Raw genomic sequence first — 19739 nt, 5'->3', positions numbered from 1 at the left:
GGATGGAAAATACAACAGAAAAAGTCTGTGGGGTTTCTGTATGTTCTGGTTACATTGTATCTGTACAGTCTGCGGGGTGTCTTTATATTCTGGTTACACTGTGTCTGTACAGTCTGCGGGGTCTCTGCATGTTCTGTACAGATACAGTGTAACCAGACCATACAGAGACCATGCAGACTGTACAGATACAGTGTAACCAGACCATACGGAGACCCTGCAGACTGTACAGAGACAGCGTAACCAGAACATGCAGAGACCCCACAGACTGTACAGACACAGTGTAACCAGAATATAAAGACACCCCACAGACTGTACAGATACAACGTAACCAGAACATGCAGAGACACCGCAGACTGTACAGAAGTCCTTTAGGACTACTTCCTCCCCCTGCTATGAAGTGCCACGTTTCTCCAAGTACCAGAGACTCTAAAGACTGTGGGGTTCGGACACAGATTTGGGGCGCCTGCATTTTGGGAGGGGGTCTATGTGTGGTTTTACTCTCCATCGGGTCAGGACTTACAGGACAGAGACCTCTACGGCCAGTATTTGCACCTGGATCAACAGCATGTCCCTCGCGCCGGGAGGATTCGAGGGTCTCCGTGTGCTGAGAAGTTCACTTCGATCACCGGTACATTTCTTCCTCGCTGCATGATGATGCAGTGGGGGTTTGGACCTTATAGTAACCGACATCCAAACGTGACTCTTTTTTTAGGAGTCAAATCATTTGGTGCCCACTTTGGCGGCACAAGCTGAGGCAGAACTAGGAAGGTATTTAAAGCTGTTATTTATGTTTATTCTTTCCATGCCCGAGTTGAACGATCACTTTGTTTTATTGTTCCACGTAAAATCTGTGTGTTTTTTGCCTAGTGCCGTGTATCTGCGTTTCGTCAGGTCACCTCTCCTTCAGTCTCATTCCTCCTCAACCTCTTAATAGATTGTAAGCTCCTAGGGGTAGGAGACTGGAAGTCGGTGCTGGTTTTGATGATCCGAGACTTTGATGCTGGCAGCAGGTGAAGGAGATTTAAAGTCCTCGGACTCAGGGAGGCTGCTGAGGGGAGAGGAAAAGCCCCATGTGATAAACCCCGGAGCCAGGTGAGGCATTACCTGCCGGCCCCTGTGTGTCGCCTGGGGTAGGTTAAGCTGGGTCAGACAGGAAGTGAGAGGACGTTTCAGGCCGGTGAGTCCGGGCAGACAGAGGCGGCTTCTTGCGTTTTGGGGTGTTTGTTGTGCCGCTATTTGCCATAAATATTGCAGTTCCTGAGCCTTATTGCCATAGAGGGCCGGGCTTTATGGGAGAAGTGACTCTAGTGGCCCTCGGCCATTGGATTAATCGCAATACAAAACACATACACCAATTTTTTTTAGAATTCATTATTTATTTCCCAGAAATCTCCATAAAGGCACCGATTCACAAACACGCTTTAATGCCCGTCTTTGACCTGAAATTCCTTCATTTTATGGATTAACCTTGCGTGAGCCCCTCAGCCACAGCGACCCAGGTGGCAGCGGGATGAGCTCGCCATGATGTCATAACCCGGCAGCGTTTGGTCAGAGGCCCGAGGCTTCTTGTAAACATTTCTTCCCAGGTAAAAGCGAGAATCCCAGACACAAAATACACACTCTGTGACACACCCGCACTCACTCTGTGACACACGCGCACACTCACAATGATACACACACTCACTCCGTGACACGCACACATTTCCCTGAATGCATAAATATTTAAATAATCTATAAAATAAAGTCTTCCATGACTTCATATACTGTAAACCGTGAGCTAATCATCTATATATCACGTCCCTCGGATACCGTGATCAGTCTCTATAGTAACAACATATCAATAAATACAGGTATCCGTGGCACTATCATATATACAGTAAGTGCTGTGTACACGTAAAGTACAATATATACAGGTGTTTACACACACGTGAGCCACACGTGGATTACATAATCACACACGTGCACACGGACACATGCAGCACCTGCAGCTGGTCGCAGATACATCCCGTGTCTTGGTGAGAAAACTTCTCAGTGCTCCTTAAACCTGCAAAGAGTGAGACACGGAAGAGAGAGTGTGAGGGAGAGACACGTGAGACGGCGAGGGTGGTATGCGGTGGCGGATGGGGCATACCAACAAGGACATGTATCAAGAGGACACGGGGCATACGTGGAGGTAAGTGTAATAAGGGGGCAGGTGGCATACATAGAGTTAAATGTAATAAGGGGACACAGGGCATACGTGGAGGTAAATGTAATAAGGGGGCACGTGGCATATGTGGTGGTAAATGTAATAAGGAGGCACGGGGCATACGTGGAGGTAAATGTAATAAGGGGGCACGTAGCATACGTAGAGGTAAATGTAATAAGGAGGCACAGGGCATACGTGGAGGTAAATGTAATAAGGGGGCACGGGGCATACGTGGTGGTAAATTTAATAAGGGGGCACAGGGCATACGTGGAGGTAAATGTAATAAGGGGGCACGTGGCATACGTGGAGGTAAATGTAATAAGGGGACATGGGGCCTACGTGGAGGTAAATGTAATAAGGGGACATGGGGCATACGTGGAGGTAAATGTAATAAGGGGGCAGGTGGCATACGTAGAGGTAAATGTAATAAGGGGACAGGTGGCATACGTGGTGGTAAATGTAATAAGGAGGCACGGGGCATACGTGGAGGCAAATGTAATAAGGGGGCACGTGGCATATGTGGTGGTAAATGTAATAAGGAGGCACGGGGCATACGTGGTGGTAAATTTAATAAGGGGGCACAGGGCATACGTGGAGGTAAATGTAATAAGGGGGTAGGTGGCATACGTGGTGGTAAATGTAATAAGGGGACATGGGGCCTACGTGGAGGTAAATGTAATAAGGGGACACGGGGCATACGTGGAGGTAAATGTAATAAGGGGGCAGGTGGCATACGTAGAGGTAAATGTAATAAGGGGGCAGGTGGCATACGTGGTGGTAAATGTAATAAGGAGGCACGGGGCATACGTGGAGGCAAATGTAATAAGGGGGCACGTGGCATATGTGGTGGTAAATGTAATAAGGAGGCACGGGGCATACATGGTGGTAAATGTAATAAGGGGGCACGTGGCATACGTGGTGGTAAATGTAATAAGGAGGCTCGGGGCATACGTGGTTGTAAATGTAATAAGGGGGCACGTGGCATACGTGGTGGTAAATGTAATAAGGGGGCAGGTGGCATACGTGGTGGTAAATGTAATAAGGGGGCAGGTGGCATACGTAGAGGTAAATGTAATAAGGGGGCAGGTGGCATACGTGGTGGTAAATGTAATAAGGAGGCACGGGGCATACGTGGTGGTAAATGTAATAAGGGGGCACGTGGCATACGTGGTGGTAAATGTAATAAGGGGGCAGGTGGCATACGTGGAGGTAAATGTAGTAAGGGGGCAGGTGGCATACGTGGAGGTAAATGTAATAAGAAGGCAGGTGGCATACGTGGAGGTAAATGTAATAAGGAGGCACGGGGCATACGTGGTGGTAAATGTAATAAGGAGGCTCGGGGCATACGTGGTGGTAAATGTAATAAGGAGGCTCGGGGCATACGTGGTGGTAAATGTAATAAGGGGGCACGTGGCTGTGGTACATACTGCGTGGTTCCGCTGCACCGGAGGCAGGTCATCTCCTTCTTTATAAGACGCAACAAAAACTGAAAAATAAAATCATGAAAACTAATTAAAACCCAGAAGGACACGTCGGGTATACCCAGGGCCACGAACTCTTACTCTTCATCGGTCATATAACACTGGAGGAGTCCTCAGGCCCAGGAAAAATGGCAGCCTCAGGGGTCTCACACATTAACCCTCTCTGCCCCAAAGAGGGGGTCTCGCTTTATCCCTCAAAAGATTGCACACTGGATTAGACTGGATAATAATCCCGACAGTACCCTATCTGCTAGCATCAGTATTAATACTCTTCCAATCAGCAGCGCCCCCCCCCCCCGGCCGGGAGTAACCGACTGCCGACACGGGCCGTCTACATACAATCACTCACCAGCAGCGCACAGCCGTCACTGACCATCAGCATGAAGAAGACATTGTGCCAGCCATACGGGGACAGGAGACCAGCCAGGAGAGGACCCAGAGCCGCACCTGCGAGTCAAACGAGAGGGTCATCGGGTGAAGCTGGGGGCACAGGAGAGAGCCCCGCATAAACAAAGATCGGGCAAATCTTGAGGATAATTTTAACTGCAATCTTGTTTCTACATGGAGTCCTTTCTGGAAAACCAGCAGCTTCTACGGCCGGGGAGTTTCTACGGCCGGGTGGGGATGGGTGGGCAGGAGAGTGAAATGCATCATTGTTTCTCACCAACAGATCCGGTGCCATCAATAATGGCTGTGACAGTGGACAAGGCATGCGAATTCCCCTTCAATGATTTGTGTGTCCCCTGTTCAGAAACACATATGACATATTAGACACACTAAAACAGGGCGAGCGCTGCAGCAGACAGACACACTGCAGACTGTGCCGGCAACGTGAGCAGGGAAAGCTGTGTGAGAGGTAGAGCTGTGAGAGAGAACGGTGTTAGAGTGAGTATGTATAAGTATATGGTGTTAGAGTAAGTATGTATAAGTATACGGTGTAAGTGTGAGTATGTATAAGTAGATGGTGTTAGAGCGAGTATGTATAAGTATACGGTGTTAGAGTAAGTATGTATAAGTATACGGTGTAAGTGTGAGTATGTATAAGTAGATGGTGTTAGAGTGAGTATGTATAAGTATACGGTGTTAGAGTAAGTATGTATAAGTATACAGTGTAAGTGTGAGTATGTATAAGTAGATGGTGTTAGAGTGAGTATGTATAAGTATATGGTGTTAGAGTGAGTATGTATAAGTATACGGTGTAAGTGTGAGTATGTATAAGTATACGGTGTAAGTGTGAGTATGTATAAGTATACGGTGTAAGTGTGAGTATGTATAAGTATACGGTGTAAGTGTGAGTATGTATAAGTAGATGGTGTTAGAGTGAGTATGTATAAGTATATGGTGTTAGAGTAAGTATGTATAAGTATATGGTGTTAGAGTGAGTATGTATAAGTATACGGTGTGAGTATGTATAAGTATACTGTGTAAGTGTGAGTATGTATAAGTAGATGGTGTTAGAGTAAGTATATATAAGTATACGGTGTTAGAGTGAGTATGTATAAGTATATGGTTTTAGAGTAAGTATGTATAAGTATATGGTGTTTGAGTGAGTATGTATAAGTATACGGTGTTAGAGTAAGTATGTATAAGTATATGGTGTTAGAGTGAGTATGTATAAGTATATGGTGTTAGAGTAAGTATGTATAAGTATACGGTGTAAGTGTGAGTATGTATAAGTATATGGTGTTAGAGTAAGTATGTATAAGTATATGGTGTTAGAGTGAGTATGTATAAGTATACGGTGTTAGAGTAAGTATGTATAAGTATATGGTGTTAGAGTAAGTATGTATAAGTATACGGTGTTAGAGTAAGTATGTATAAGTATACGGTGTTAGAGTGAGTATGTATAAGTATATGGTGTTAGAGTGAGTATGTATAAGTATACGGTGTTAGAGTGAGTATGTATAAGTATACGGTGTTAGAGTAAGTATGTATAAGTATACGGTGTTAGAGTAAGTATGTATAAGTAGATGGTGTTAGAGTGAGTATGTATAAGTATATGGTGTTAGAGTGAGTATGTATAAGTATATGGTGTTAGAGTGAGTATGTATAAGTATACGGTGTAAGTGTGAGTATGTATAAGTATACGGTGTAAGTGTGAGTATGTATAAGTAGATGGTGTTAGAGTGAGTATGTATAAGTATATGGTGTTAGAGTAAGAATGTATAAGTATATCGTGTTAGAGTGAGTATGTATAAGTATACGGTGTTAGAGTAAGTATGTATAAGTATATGGTGTTAGAGTAAGTATGTATAAGTATACGGTGTTAGAGTGAGTATGTATAAGTATATGGTGTTAGAGTGAGTATGTATAAGTATACGGTGTTAGAGTGAGTATGTATAAGTATACGGTGTTAGAGTAAGTATGTATAAGTATACGGTGTTAGAGTAAGTATGTATAAGTATATGGTGTTAGAGTGAGTATGTATAAGTATATGGTGTTAGAGTAAGTATGTATAAGTATATGGTGTTAGAGTGAGTATGTATAAGTATACGGTGTAAGTGTGAGTATGTATAAGTATATGGTGTTAGAGTAAGTATGTATAAGTATACGGTGTTAGAGTAAGTATGTATAAGTATACGGTGTTAGAGTAAGTATGTATAAGTAGATGGTGTTAGAGTGAGTATGTATAAGTATATGGTGTTAGAGTGAGTATGTATAAGTATATGGTGTTAGAGTGAGTATGTATAAGTATACGGTGTTAGAGTAAGTATGTATAAGTATACGGTGTTAGAGTAAGTATGTATAAGTATATGGTGTTAGAGTAAGTATGTATAAGTATATGGTGTTAGAGTAAGTATGTATAAGTAGATGGTGTTAGAGCGAGTATGTATAAGTAGATGGTGTTAGAGTAAGTATGTATAAGTATATGGTGTTAGAGTGAGTATGTATAAGTATACGGTGTAAGTGTGAGTATGTATAAGTATATGGTGTTAGAGTAAGTATGTATAAGTATATGGTGTTAGAGTAAGTATGTATAAGTATACGGTGTTAGAGTGAGTATGTATAAGTATATGGTGTTAGAGTGAGTATGTATAAGTATATGGTGTTAGAGTGAGTATGTATAAGTATACGGTGTTAGAGTGAGTATGTATAAGTATACAGTGTTAGAGTAAGTATGTATAAGTATACGGTGTTAGAGTAAGTATGTATAAGTATATGGTGTTAGAGTGAGTATGTATAAGTATATGGTGTTAGAGTGAGTATGTATAAGTATACGGTGTAAGTGTGAGTATGTATAAGTATACGGTGTAAGTGTGAGTATGTATAAGTATACGGTGTAAGTGTGAGTATGTATAAGTAGATGGTGTTAGAGTGAGTATGTATAAGTAGATGGTGTTAGAGTAAGTATGTATAAGTATATGGTGTTAGAGTGAGTATGTATAAGTATACGGTGTAAGTGTGAGTATGTATAAGTATACGGTGTAAGTGTGAGTATTTATAAGTAGATGGTGTTAGAGTGAGTATGTATAAGTATATGGTGTTAGAGTAAGTATGTATAAGTATATGGTGTTAGAGTGAGTATGTATAAGTATACGGTGTAAGTGTGAGTATGTATAAGTATACTGTGTAAGTGTGAGTATGTATAAGTAGATGGTGTTAGAGTAAGTATGTATAAGTATACGGTGTTAGAGTGAGTATGTATAAGTATATGGTTTTAGAGTAAGTATGTATAAGTATATGGTGTTTGAGTGAGTATGTATAAGTACACGGTGTTAGAGTGAGTATGTATAAGTATACGGTGTTAGAGTAAGTATGTATAAGTATATGGTGTTAGAGTGAGTATGTATAAGTATATGGTGTTAGAGTAAGTATGTATAAGTATACGGTGTAAGTGTGAGTATGTATAAGTATATGGTGTTAGAGTAAGTATGTATAAGTATACGGTGTTAGAGTAAGTATGTATAAGTATACGGTGTTAGAGTGAGTATGTATAAGTATATGGTGTTAGAGTAAGTATGTATAAGTATACGGTGTTAGAGTAAGTATGTATAAGTATACGGTGTTAGAGTAAGTATGTATAAGTAGATGGTGTTAGAGTGAGTATGTATAAGTATACTGTGTAAGTGTGAGTATGTATAAGTAGATGGTGTTAGAGTGAGTATGTATAAGTATATGGTGTTAGAGTGAGTATGTATAAGTATACGGTGTTAGAGTAAGTATGTATAAGTATATGGTGTTAGAGTGAGTATGTATAAGTATACGGTGTTAGAGTGACTATGTATAAGTATACGGTGTTAGAGTAAGTATGTATAAGTATACGGTGTAAGTGTGAGTATGTATAAGTATATGGTGTTAGAGTGACTATGTATAAGTATACGGTGTTAGAGTAAGTATGTATAAGTATACGGTGTTAGAGTAAGTATGTATAAGTATATGGTGTTAGAGTGAGTATGTATAAGTATACGGTGTTAGAGTAAGTATGTATAAGTATACGGTGTTGGAGAATGTATGTATAAGTATATGGTGTTAGAGTGAGTATGTGGTAGTGTATGATGCTAGAGTCAGCCTGTGTATGTCAGTGTACAGTGTTGGAGTGAGAGTGTGTTAGTATACAATGTTAGAGTGAGTGTCTGTGTGTTGGTGTATGGTGTTAGAGTAAGTGTGTGTTAGTGTACAGGGTTGGAGTGATAGTGTGTTAATATATGAGTGTGTGTTTTAGTATATGCTAAAAGTAAGTGTGCATGTTAGCTTATGGTGTTAGAGTGAGTGGGTATAAGATGTCTCATAGAAGGCAGTTGATTAATGTGAGTGGGTGGATGAGAGGATGATGGGGCTACTAGATTACTCACCAGATCAGCAGACACGGCAGTCGTAATAAGAGAGTACGGACCATTCACAAGGGCTCCACACACCAGTAACATCACTGGAAGAGAGGGAGACGTCACGGTTAGAGACAGTCGAAAGAGCCAACATATTCAGTGATTTACCTTACCCTACTAGGTGCATGCTGGGGCAGGAAAGCAGGGGCATATACAGGGTTAAAAATGTTACATTGACAAAGAAAAATTCAAATGTATCTATTCGCCAGCAGCAAAGCTAGAAGAGGGCAAGTGCCCAAGCCTAATGAGGGAGTTTCGGCACATAGTTTTGGTGTTTGGTGAACCTTGAGTGGTTTTATGTGATTTGGACGGCACAGGCAGTCAGAAGATGCCATGTCTGTGGAGACTCACCTGCAGTGAGCACGGGTCCGGTCTGGTGAACAGCGGAGAAGATGTAAAGCTGCAAAAGAGATCGAGGTCATTTCAATAGCCATCAGGCAGTCCTTTAGCTGTAATAGTGGCCACCAGACAGTAACATACAAGGAAAAGGAGATGGAAGGACCACGTGGCCCTGCCAAAAATTGACATTCCCGGCAGTGATCATTATTACAGAGGGGCGGGTCTAATACAAACACACTGTCATGGAGGGGTGGGCTAAAACAAGCTGAGGGGGTGGGCCAGGGATAGACACGGACATAGTTACATAGTTACATAGGCTGAAAAAAGACCTGCGTCCATCAAGTTCAGCCTTTCCTATATCTGTTAATTTGTTGTTGTTGATCCAAAAGAAGGCAAAAAACCCCGGCTTCGCTCTTTCCAATTCTGCACTAACCAGGGAAAAAAATTCCTTCTTGACCCCAAAATGGCAGTCAGATTTCTCCTTGGATCAATAAGCTGTTTCCCCATAATTAAAGATTATATCCCCAAACATTATGTTTTTCCATAGTTTGTTACAGATGGAAACATTATTAACCTCTTAATGACAAAGCCCGTACATGTTCAGGCTCAAAATGCATTGTTTTCAATGGGTTTAGGGACCGCCCATTGTCCTTAAGGGGTTAAAGAGCCCCCCCCTCGGTTAAACGTCAGAGCGACGGCCCTTACAAATGCCTGTCCATACACACATACATACACACACATTCACGCCTGCCTTTTCACACAAACATCCTGGCTTAACCACACACTATCTCTCACGTTTTTATTTATCTTTCCCCTTTGTCGTTATCTGCCCACTTTATCACTTTCTCTCCCCTTTCACACAATCTCTCTTCATCTCTTACATTATCGCCCTCTCCTTTTCTGGAGGTTTGTTTATACAGACCTCTGCTTCAGCGCCCCCTTGTGGAGCATATAGCTTCAGTTTTGAGAGCTGGGATATGACATCATATCCTGTCACTCAGCATCAATTGCTGACACACTTTGTGAGGGAACTCTCTTTCCTATATTTTAGACCAGTTAGAGAGAGATCCAAGATCTCTCCAAATGGCCCTGCTACTCCAGCGATGGGTAATCCAGTCCACCTCTGGAGAGAACCTGTGGGGCACACAAGACTGTCCATATATGAACACCTTGTGGGGCTAACTGTCAACGACACAACGCTGACACTGTGTGTCTCTTCTACTGTAGAGTCCTGCGATACCCTCATACCCAGTAAACTTTCTGAGCTCCTAGAAAAGAGGGGCATCCGGGGAGGAGAGAGGGGCATCAGGAGAGGAGAAAGGGGCACAGGGAAGGTAAAAGGGACTGGCCAAACTAAACAGGGACACTTAGAAGATATGAGTGAGCGCCAGACTTACCATGGGGGCGGCAAACAATAACATGAGGCCGCAGGTTGTTGCCCGTTTGTGAGATTTATCTGAGATGATCCCGGCCAGTACTCCCCCTGCGAGGAGATGAAGATGTTCACATATCTTGGTGTAACAGTAAAAGACCCCTATTTGATGGGGGCACAGAACAGAGCCTTACTATGTTTGGGTCTGATACTTTATTCTATTTTTTTTTCAGTCCCATCTATGTTTACCTCCATTCATACCTTTGGTTGTGACTTCATTGCCTTCCTAAATCCGCCATTAGCACTACCCCTTTACTTCTTCCAATCAGTCCCGACCCTAATCTGATCCCCTCACCTAAGTTATGGCTTCTGATCCAGCGAGATAAATCACCTAACCAGGGTGAGAACATAACCAAAAGGGGGTAAAGCTGTCATTTCATTTGTGGACCATGCTATGACATCACACCACACTAATGAAGTGTGGGCGGATCCCAAATGATGTCACTTAGTAGTATGGTGTCCTGGGAACCCAAAGGTTGAGATGAAACTTGGGTCAGTCCTGTAACACAAACGACTCACAACCACGTTCTGCACCAAGAAACCCTCATCTCACCAATAATGCCTCCAACATCAAAGAGAGCGGAGAGGTCGCCAGCCTGACGCACGTCCATATGGCCTGTAAGGAGGACAAGAGTCACGTCCGTGAAGAGGAAGGGGGAGGGTGTTAATGTCTTACCAGGAGGGGTTACCAGGAGGGGTTATATAAAGTAATAGGTGGGGTTATATGAAGTAATAGAAGGGGTTACCAGGAGGGTTAAAGGGAGTAAAAGGAGGAGTTATAAGAAGGGTTATAGGAAGTAATAGGAGGAGTTATAAGGAGGGGTTATATGAAGTAATAGGAGGGGTTATAGGGGGTTATGCAGAGTAATAGGAGGGGTTATAAGGAGGGGTTATATGAAGTAATAGGAGGGGTTATATGCAGGGTTATATACAGTAATAGGAGGGGGAGCAGCATACAGGGGAATAAGAGGGGTTATAGTGAGTAACAGGGTACATGCTATATGTATGTATTTATTGTCTGTACATATGGAACTCACCCACATTAGTGATGTAAAGTGGAAGCCAGAACAGGAAGGTATAACTGACAAGTTTGGCAAATAACAAACACATGGAAAATTCCACGACTCCCTGCGGAAGAAAACAGAATGACACAAACCCCGGCAGCGCTGTTACTCTATCAGTTACGCTTCTCCCCGGAACAAACCGCCTGATACCCCTTTTTCTCTCACCGGGATCTGGAGAGCCCCGAAGAAGCTGATGGCCGAAGATCCGCTTGTTCCGATGCTGGTGTCTTTCTGTAGGACGATAACGTGATGTGTGGGGTAAACGGGAGATGGACCCAGCATATCCTGACCTTCCCAGTCCTGAGTGGAACAGAAAAGTCTTTAGAAGACTAATACTATCCTGTGGCTTCCTGGGGCCCCCAGGCCCGATGCAGGAGGCTGGGGAGTCAGGTGAGTAGCCTGGGTCTCAAAAATCATGTAATTTACATGTGGCTGGCTAAGCAAATGCTATGTGCCACCCCCGCTGGGTGCACCTCACTGTCCTGGGCCGGAAATGTTTGGAGGTTCATGAAAATGTTCAAATCTCATTAAATAAACTTCAAAGAAACATTTTTACAACTGTTACAACCCGGAACCTGCCGCAGATCATCCCATATAGAATGTGTTCTGTATCATCCTGAAACCCATTATCGTGTTTGGTTCCCTGGACAGGGGTTGGAATCCGGCAATAAAAGCTAGGATCTATCACAGGTCATGATGTGACCTTTCCCTACTCACTTCTGTCTTCCCAGTACCTTTTCTGGAGTCGAGTCTCTGATCTTTAAGACCTGATTCTGGATATTAAACCCGTTACACGTGGAGCTGGATGGGGGCTGAGGAGAAAAGGTAAAGAATATTCATTAAAACCCCTGGAGACCATACTAAGTAAGAGACTCAGAGGAATGGAGGAAGCCGTATCAGAGGATGAGGATGATGAGAATGAAGGGATGAGAGCGCTGTATCAGAGGATGAGGATGATGAGAATGAAGGGATGAGAGCGCTGTATCAGAGGATGAGGATGATGAGAATGAAGGGATGAGAGCGCTGTATCAGAGGATGAGGATGATGAGAATGAAGGGATGAGAGAAGCTGTATCAGAGGATGAGGATGATGAGAATGAAGGGATGAGAGAAGCTGTATCAGAGGATGAGGGTGATGAGAATGAAGGGATGAGAGAAGCTGTATCAGAGGATGAGGATGATGAGAATGAAGGGATGAGAGCGCTGTATCAGAGGATGAGGATGATGAGAATGAAGTGATAAGAGAAGCTGTATCAGAGGATGAAGATGATGAGAATGAAGGGATGAGAGAAGCTGTATCAGAGGATGAGGATGATGAGAATGAAGGGATGAGAGCGCTGTATCAGAGGATGAGGATGATGAGAATGAAGGGATGAGAGAGCTGTATCAGAGGATGAGGATGATGAGAATGAAGGGATGAGAGAAGCTGTATCAGAGGATGAGGATGATGAGAATGAAGGGATGAGAGCGCTGTATCAGAGGATGATGAGAATGAAGGGATGAGAGCGCTGTATCAGAGGATGAGGATGATGAGAATGAAGGGATGAGAGCGCTGTATCAGAGGATGGGGATGATGAGAATGAAGGGATGAGAGAAGCTGTATCAGAGGATGAGGATGATGAGAATGAAGGGATGAGAGCGCTGTATCAGAGGATGATGAGAATGAAGGGATGAGAGAAGCTGTATCAGAGGATGAGGATGATGAGAATGAAGGGATGAGAGCGCTGTATCAGAGGATGAGGATGATGAGAATGAAGGGATGAGAGAAGCTGTATCAGAGGATGAGGATGATGAGAATGAAGGGATGAGAGCGCTGTATCAGAGGATGATGAGAATGAAGGGATGAGAGAAGCTGTATCAGAGGATGAGGATGATGAGAATGAAGGGATGAGAGCGCTGTATCAGAGGATGGGGATGATGAGAATGAAGGGATGAGAGAGCTGTATCAGAGGATGAGGATGATGAGAATGAAGGGATGAGAGAGCTGTATCAGAGGATGAGGATGATGAGAATGAAGGGATGAGAGAAGCTGTATCAGAGGATGAGGATGATGAGGATGATGAGAATGAAGGGATGAGAGCGCTGTATCAGAGGATGATGAGAATGAAGGGATGAGAGAAGCTGTATCAGAGGATGATGAGAATGAAGGGATGAGAGCGCTGTATCAGAGGATGGGGATGATGAGAATGAAGGGATGAGAGAGCTGTATCAGAGGATGGGGGTGATAAGGATGTGGATGAAGGGATGGGAGAAGGTGAGCGTGTATAAGTGAGCTTGAGTGTGTGCGCATGTGTGTGGGTGTATGAATGTCTGCAGTTGTATATCTATGTGTAAGAGTGTGCGGTTGTATGCGTGTGTGTGTGCAGCTTTATGAATATGTGTGAGTGTGTGCAGGTCTATGAATGTGTGCGAGTGTATAAAGTTGTATGCATTTGTGTATGGGTGAATATATACCGGTATATGTGTTAGTGTGTGCAAGTATATATATATATATGCGTTAGTGCGTGCGTATGTATGCACATGTGAGAGTGCGTGTGTGAGTGTGTGTGCACATGTATGAATGTGTAATCATGTGGGGAGGTGTATGAATGTGTGTGCAAGTGTATGGGTGTCTGTGATTGTGTGTGAGTGTATGCATGTGTGTGAATGAATGTGTGAGTGTATGCATGTGTGTGTGAGTGTGTGCATGTGTGTGTGAGTGTGTGTGAGTGTATGCATGTGTGTAAGTATTCTGAGCTCTACTCACCGGAGAGAGAGGCACATCGGACCTGATATCCCGCGGATCTACAAACACATGAGAGGCCACGTCAGGGAAAACAGCGAGACGATTACGGTACGTGACAGGAACAAGAAAAAGGATGAAAAGATAGTATCGGAAACAAGAGTGAGCATCTGAGAGATGTGTATAAATGATACATAAGGACAGAGATCAGACAGCGGCTGCCATGCGGATTCTGGAACTGCCCCCGCAGAGCGCTCCTTTCTGATTGTTGCCTTCATGAGAGCAACTCACCTGATTCTGAACCCTCACCGCACTTTAGTAAGTGAACTTGCTAAAAATTTAGTTAAAGGGTTAATGTGTGGGTTTCATTCATTTGGTCTCAAACATGATGTGAGTGAAAATATTTGTGTTTCAGTCAAACCTGTAAACACAACAATAATCAGTGGGGCTGGGGGCTTACTTACCCCACCAAAATGCATTAGGGTGGGGTAATTAAAAAAAGAGAGGGTTCTGTCCTGATGGAAAAGGAAACAAAGAGGCAACTTAACATTCTACCTAAAATCGTGCGGACAGACGGACAGATATACAGAGACAGACAGAGAAAATACAGATGAAACAAATGGACAAACTAAGAGACAGAGGGGTCGATGGACACGAGAAGACGTTTTTTTACACACGTTCTATGAGGAACAAGAAGCAGACGATTCCCATCATGCAGATAATGATCCCGGGTACCAGGAAGGACATCCCCCAGCAAGAAGACACCCAGTAACCGGCAATGAGAGATCCAAGAATGTTTCCCACCGACGTGTGCGAGTTCCAGACTCCCATGATGAGCCCTCTCCTGCAGAGGTAAACAGCCAATGACCCTCAATGCATCCTGTGACTGCGGATCCCTGATCAGGGATCAACTTGGATATGTCCTATATCTCTAGATCCCTGATGAGGGATCAACCCGGACACCTCCTGTAACTCTAGATCCCTGATCAGGAATCAAACCAAGTGTCTCTTCTTAAGGGATCTTAATGCCGCTATAATGCCACACAACATCCTAGATTTACTGCTCTCGCCTCAGTCATGTTTCTATGATGTCATTTGTTCACAGGTTCTATACGTCACTCACCTTCCTTTCCCAAACCAATTTCCGATACAGGTCACTACACAGGGCCAGCCAGTGGTCTGAACCAACCCATTTAGGACCTGTGGAGAGAGAGAATCAGTCTAATGAGACAAGTCCGGACAAAGGGACTGAAGGGGCAAAATGGCAAAAAATCCAAAAGACCCATTAAGGGTGAGAGTCACGGGCACTTGGCAACAACCACTAATCATCCCTTTCCTCTGCCTGCGTGTCTGTCAGTCCTTGCCTGTCTGTCTATCCAGTGATATCCTGGTAGCTGGTAAAATCCATTAATTCAGGGTTTACTCCGACTGGCCCACGAGACACTCGTGTGGGTATAACTGGCTCGATCTGAAAGGATTTCTTCTGCCTTGTCCTGGGTTGGTGCAATTAGGGATTAGGGTAACTTGTGGAATGACGGTTACACTCACCTGGATAATGATATAATAGGACAGGTCATGGATGTTATAAAAATAGCCGAATCCAAAGAGTATGGTGAAGAAGCCGCTCGCCAACATCCCGCAGGATAGGAAATATCGGAGGGGCAGCCGCTCCCCAATCATCCCGCTGAGGGTAAAAAAGTCACAGAGATACGGGGTAAGTATGGAGAGGGTACTCACCGCACCGTCTACCTGCCCCTGCCTACCACCTCTGCCTGCACTGTTATACTTGCCTTCCCTCTCTTCACTCTTCCCCTTGTACCTGCTCTCTGCCTCCCCCTTATGCCTGCCTGCCCATGCTCTGCCCTGTTTACCTGCTCTCTGCCTACCCCCTTATACCTGCCTGCCCCTGCTCTGCCCCGCCTACCTGCTCTCTGCCTCCCCCTTATACCTGCCTGCCCATGCTCTGCCCTGTTTACCTGCTCTCTGCCTACCCCCTTATACCTGCCTGCCCCTGCTCTGCCCCGCCTACCTGCTCTCTGCCTCCCCCTTATACCTGCCTGCCCATGCTCTGCCCTGTTTACCTGCTCTCTGCCTACCCCCTTATACCTGCCTGCCCCTGCTCTGCCCCGCCTACCTGCTCTCTGCCTCCCCCTTATACCTGCCTGCCCATGCTCTGCCCTGTTTACCTGCTCTCTGCCTACCCCCTTTTACCTCCCTGCCCCTGCTCTGCCCTGCCTACCTTCTCTCTGCCTCCCCCTTATACCTGCCTGCCCATGCTCTTCCCTGTTTACCTGCTCTCTGCCTACCCCCTTATACCTGCCTGACCCTGCTCTGCCCCGCCTACCTGCTCTCTGCCTCCCCCTTATACCAGGCTGCGCCTACTCTGCCTCCTCTACCTGCTCTCTGCCTATCCCCTTATACCTGCCTTTACCCTGCCCCGTCTACCTGCTCTCTGCCTCCCCCTTTATACCTGCCTGCCCCTGCTCTGCCCCGTCTACCTGCTCTCTGCCCCCTTATACCTCCCTGTCCCTGCTCTGCCCCGTCTACCTGCTCTCTGCCTACTCCCAACACTTTCTGCCCCCTTTCTTCCTCTGGCTACCCTGCCATATGCACTAACTGGCCCCCCACCACACTGTCCTCCTCTCGTGGACTCCTCTGCCCCTCCTAGACCTCTCTGGAATCATAGATGCCCTCCTTGTGCCTACCTGAGGTACATGCCCACGGCGTACGCGCACAGGAAGGAATAATCGAGCGCACCCAGCAGCTGCTTATAATTCTTCTTATCTGAATGGAAAGAACGACATTAATGATACCAGGTGAAGGAGAGGAGAGGACGCGGCCGGAGGGAAACGAGAAAGATACGGGGAGAGGAGACGGTTAGGGAAATCAGAGAAGAAAGGGTTAAAACTGATTAAAAGTGAGGGAAACAAAGGGCGTGGGTGGCAAATGTTAGGATGTAAGCGGGGTAAATGGGGTTACCGAACGGGGCCCAGCCGCAGGCGGACACATTCTGTGCCGGGTGTAGAGGCGACTGCTTCAAAATGACGAACTCCTTGTAGCTGGGAAGCTCGATTTCATTGGGGTCGGCGCAGTGTTTGTGGAGCTCTCCCTGTGGAGCGAAGGTCCTGTTAGTATAGCCGGCCTCTAACCAGTAACACTAACTGGAAACCAGTATCATCCTATTGCTCCAACTAGAATAATTAGTATCCATTGGGTGAGACAACATATAGCATCTGGTAACAAAGGGTTAACAAAGAGAAGTTAATGGTCTGGGTTAACAAAGGTTAATGGTAAAGGGCCAGGAGTAACAAGGCGTAATGACATCATCAGTCCTCGACTCGCCATCTCCACTCACCCCGAAGCCCCCCCCCGACTCGCCCGCTTCTCACCTTAACAATCGTGATGGGTTTTCTGGACAAGTGGAAGCTGCAGTACAGGAGGTAGGTGAGGAGCAGAACCAGAGCCCGGAACCTGCACGGGAACAAATCATATCAGAACCCCAGGCGGTGACTGGCCTTGGGGTAAAGAGGAGACCCCTCTGTGCCAATGCCTGGTATTACCCTGGGGGTCCCAACTGTGACAGGGCCAGGCTAGCTGCTCATATGTTCGTGTGAAGTGTAGCCGGTAATATTTTATATTGTGTTTAAACCTCCTGCCCCTCATCCTCCATCATACTCACCACTGGTCCCTGGAAAATGAGAGGAACAGACGGATTCCGGGGGGCAAAACAGCCATTTAAAGCGTGGGGCCTGCCGACAGAGGGGCCTGCTGGGAGAAGAGAAAGGGTTGATAGTGTTTGTATGGGGTAGCAGGGGTGGACATTTTGCTTTAACTAGACAGGAGGATGATGGGTGAAGTGTTTTTGGGTGGATAGAAATGACGTGTGTGGGGGTGCTCTCTGTAGACCCCATAGTCCGGGAAGGCATGTGGTGGCCTCCATCGCACTGATGCATCTGCCCTGCTGCCGGGAATATTACACCCGCCATGGACCCCGTGAGGCCAGATCTGCTGGAGGCTCATGGGGTGCAGAGCTGCGCATCACCTTTGGATCCCCATTGAGCCTTTTGATATAAGAAGTCCTGTTTAATGCCCCCCCAGGGGGGGGATTTGTGGGCATTTAAAATATGTTGCCCCCGTGGACAGGTTAGGGTTACGCAGTAAAAGAGCCTTCTGTTCCTCACACTTCATTTCTACCTCACAGTAAAGGCCGTAAAGAACGGAATCCACCAATCACAGCTCAGACTTTCTTACCCCACCCTGTGGGGCATATTTTTATGTTGCCCCAGAGGGTCCATACAATCACCTAATCACTGCCGGCAGATGGCTTCCTGACTTCGGGTTCATGTAACCGGGGAAGACATTGTGTGATCGGCAACCGGTGGTCACCTTCCACACGTCTCCCAGAAGCCACCGACTTCATTCTAACAGCACTTTCATGAATTATTCTGTTCTAAGCACTGGGGTATTAGTAGGATGGGAGTAATTGTTAATCAGGGCAGGTCCAGGGTAACAAATTGCCTGATTTAAGGCAAACAGGAGTCATCCACGTCACTCGGAAAAATCAACAATAAAGAAGAAAGTAGCTGTGTCCATGCGCAGAAGCATTCAGCCAGAACACACCCAAACAGGATACACACAATGGTGACACCAGGAGGAAGTCATCCAGAACAGGAAGTGCAAACACACAAACTACGACTATTATACATAAAGAGAAGGGGCAATTACCCTGAAACGGGGACTAACGAGGCCTCACGGGAAAGAAGAATTTATATAAACAATTTGACCGGAGCCAGAGCTGGGCCACAAACCGAGCCGGAGCCAGAGCTGGGCCACAAACCGAGCCGGAGCCAGAGCTGGCGCACAAACCGAGCCGGAGCCAGAGCTGGCGCACAAACCGAGCCGGAGCCAGAGCTGGCACACAAACCGAGCCGGAGCCAGAGCTGGCCCACAAACCGAGCCGGAGCCAGAGCTGGCCCACAAACCGAGCCGGAGCCAGAGCTGGGCCACAAACCGAGCCGGAGCCAGAGCTGGCCCACAAACCGAGCCGGAGCCAGAGCTGGGGCACAACCGACCTGGAGCCTGAGCTGGCGCACAAACTGAGCGGGATCCTGAGCTGGCCCACAAACCGAGCCGGAGCCAGAGCTGGCGCACAAACCGAGCCGGAGCCAGAGCTGGCGCACAAACCGAGCCGGAGCCAGAGCTGGCGCACAAACCGAGCCGGAGCCAGAGCTGGCGCACAAACCGAGCCGGAGCCAGAGCTGGCGCACAAACCGAGCCGGAGCCAGAGCTGGCCCACAAACCGAGCCGGAGCCAGAGCTGGCCCACAAACCGAGCCGGAGCCAGAGCTGGCCCACAAACCGAGCCGGAGCCAGAGCTGGGGCACAACCGACCTGGAGCCTGAGCTGGCGCACAAACCGAGCGGGATCCTGAGCTGGCCCACAAACCGAGCAGGAGTCAGAGCTGGGCCACAAACAGAGCCGGAGTCAGAGCTGGGGCACAACCGAGCTGGAGCCTGAGCTGGCGCACAAACTGAGCGGGATCCTGAGCTGGCCCACAAACCGAGCCGGAGTCAGAGCTGGGCCACAAACCGAGCCGGAGTCAGAGCTGGGGCACAACCGAGCTGGAGCCTGAGCTGGCGCACAAACTGAGCGGGATCCTGAGCTGGTGCACAAACCGAGCCGGAGCCAGAGC

General features: G+C 46.3%; 1 protein-coding gene across 1 annotated transcript; it reads right to left on the bottom strand.

Annotated features, from left to right (window-relative positions):
• Nucleotides 1-1355: 1355 nt before the first annotated feature.
• On the bottom strand, nt 1356-17840 carry SLC37A1 (solute carrier family 37 member 1). Its single transcript, XM_053454884.1, has 19 exons — nt 17728-17840; nt 17438-17519; nt 17028-17157; nt 16754-16832; nt 15597-15732; nt 15172-15248; nt 14726-14892; nt 14073-14110; nt 12062-12139; nt 11493-11627; nt 11301-11391; nt 10817-10879; nt 10229-10314; nt 8844-8892; nt 8463-8536; nt 4334-4412; nt 4019-4116; nt 3616-3674; nt 1356-2044 (listed from the first exon to the last, which is right to left on the bottom strand). Exons 1-19 carry the CDS (start codon nt 17781-17783, stop codon nt 2029-2031), a joined length of 1593 nt encoding a protein of 530 aa, XP_053310859.1. The 5' UTR covers nt 17784-17840; the 3' UTR covers nt 1356-2028.
• Between the last annotated feature and the right edge of the window lie 1899 nt (nt 17841-19739).

Source organism: Spea bombifrons, chromosome 2 (assembly GCF_027358695.1).
Source record: "Spea bombifrons isolate aSpeBom1 chromosome 2, aSpeBom1.2.pri, whole genome shotgun sequence".
Classification (NCBI taxonomy): Eukaryota; Metazoa; Chordata; class Amphibia; order Anura; family Pelobatidae; genus Spea; species Spea bombifrons.
Note: the sequence above shows the minus strand (reverse complement) of the source record. Positions and strands in the feature narration are given on the sequence as shown.

Bases quoted from the DNA above. Each gene is read 5' to 3' on its own strand.
- SLC37A1 (XM_053454884.1), bottom strand. From the start codon at position 17,783: ATGGCTGTTTTGCCCCCCGGAATCCGTCTGTTCCTCTCATTTTCCAGG. The intron at 15,733-16,753 runs GTAGGCACAAGG...TTTTACCCTCAG, and splicing joins GCCGTGGGCATGTACCTCAG to CGGGATGATTGGGGAGCGGC. The intron at 11,628-12,061 runs GTACTGGGAAGA...TGTTCCACTCAG, and splicing joins GAGACTCGACTCCAGAAAAG to GACTGGGAAGGTCAGGATAT.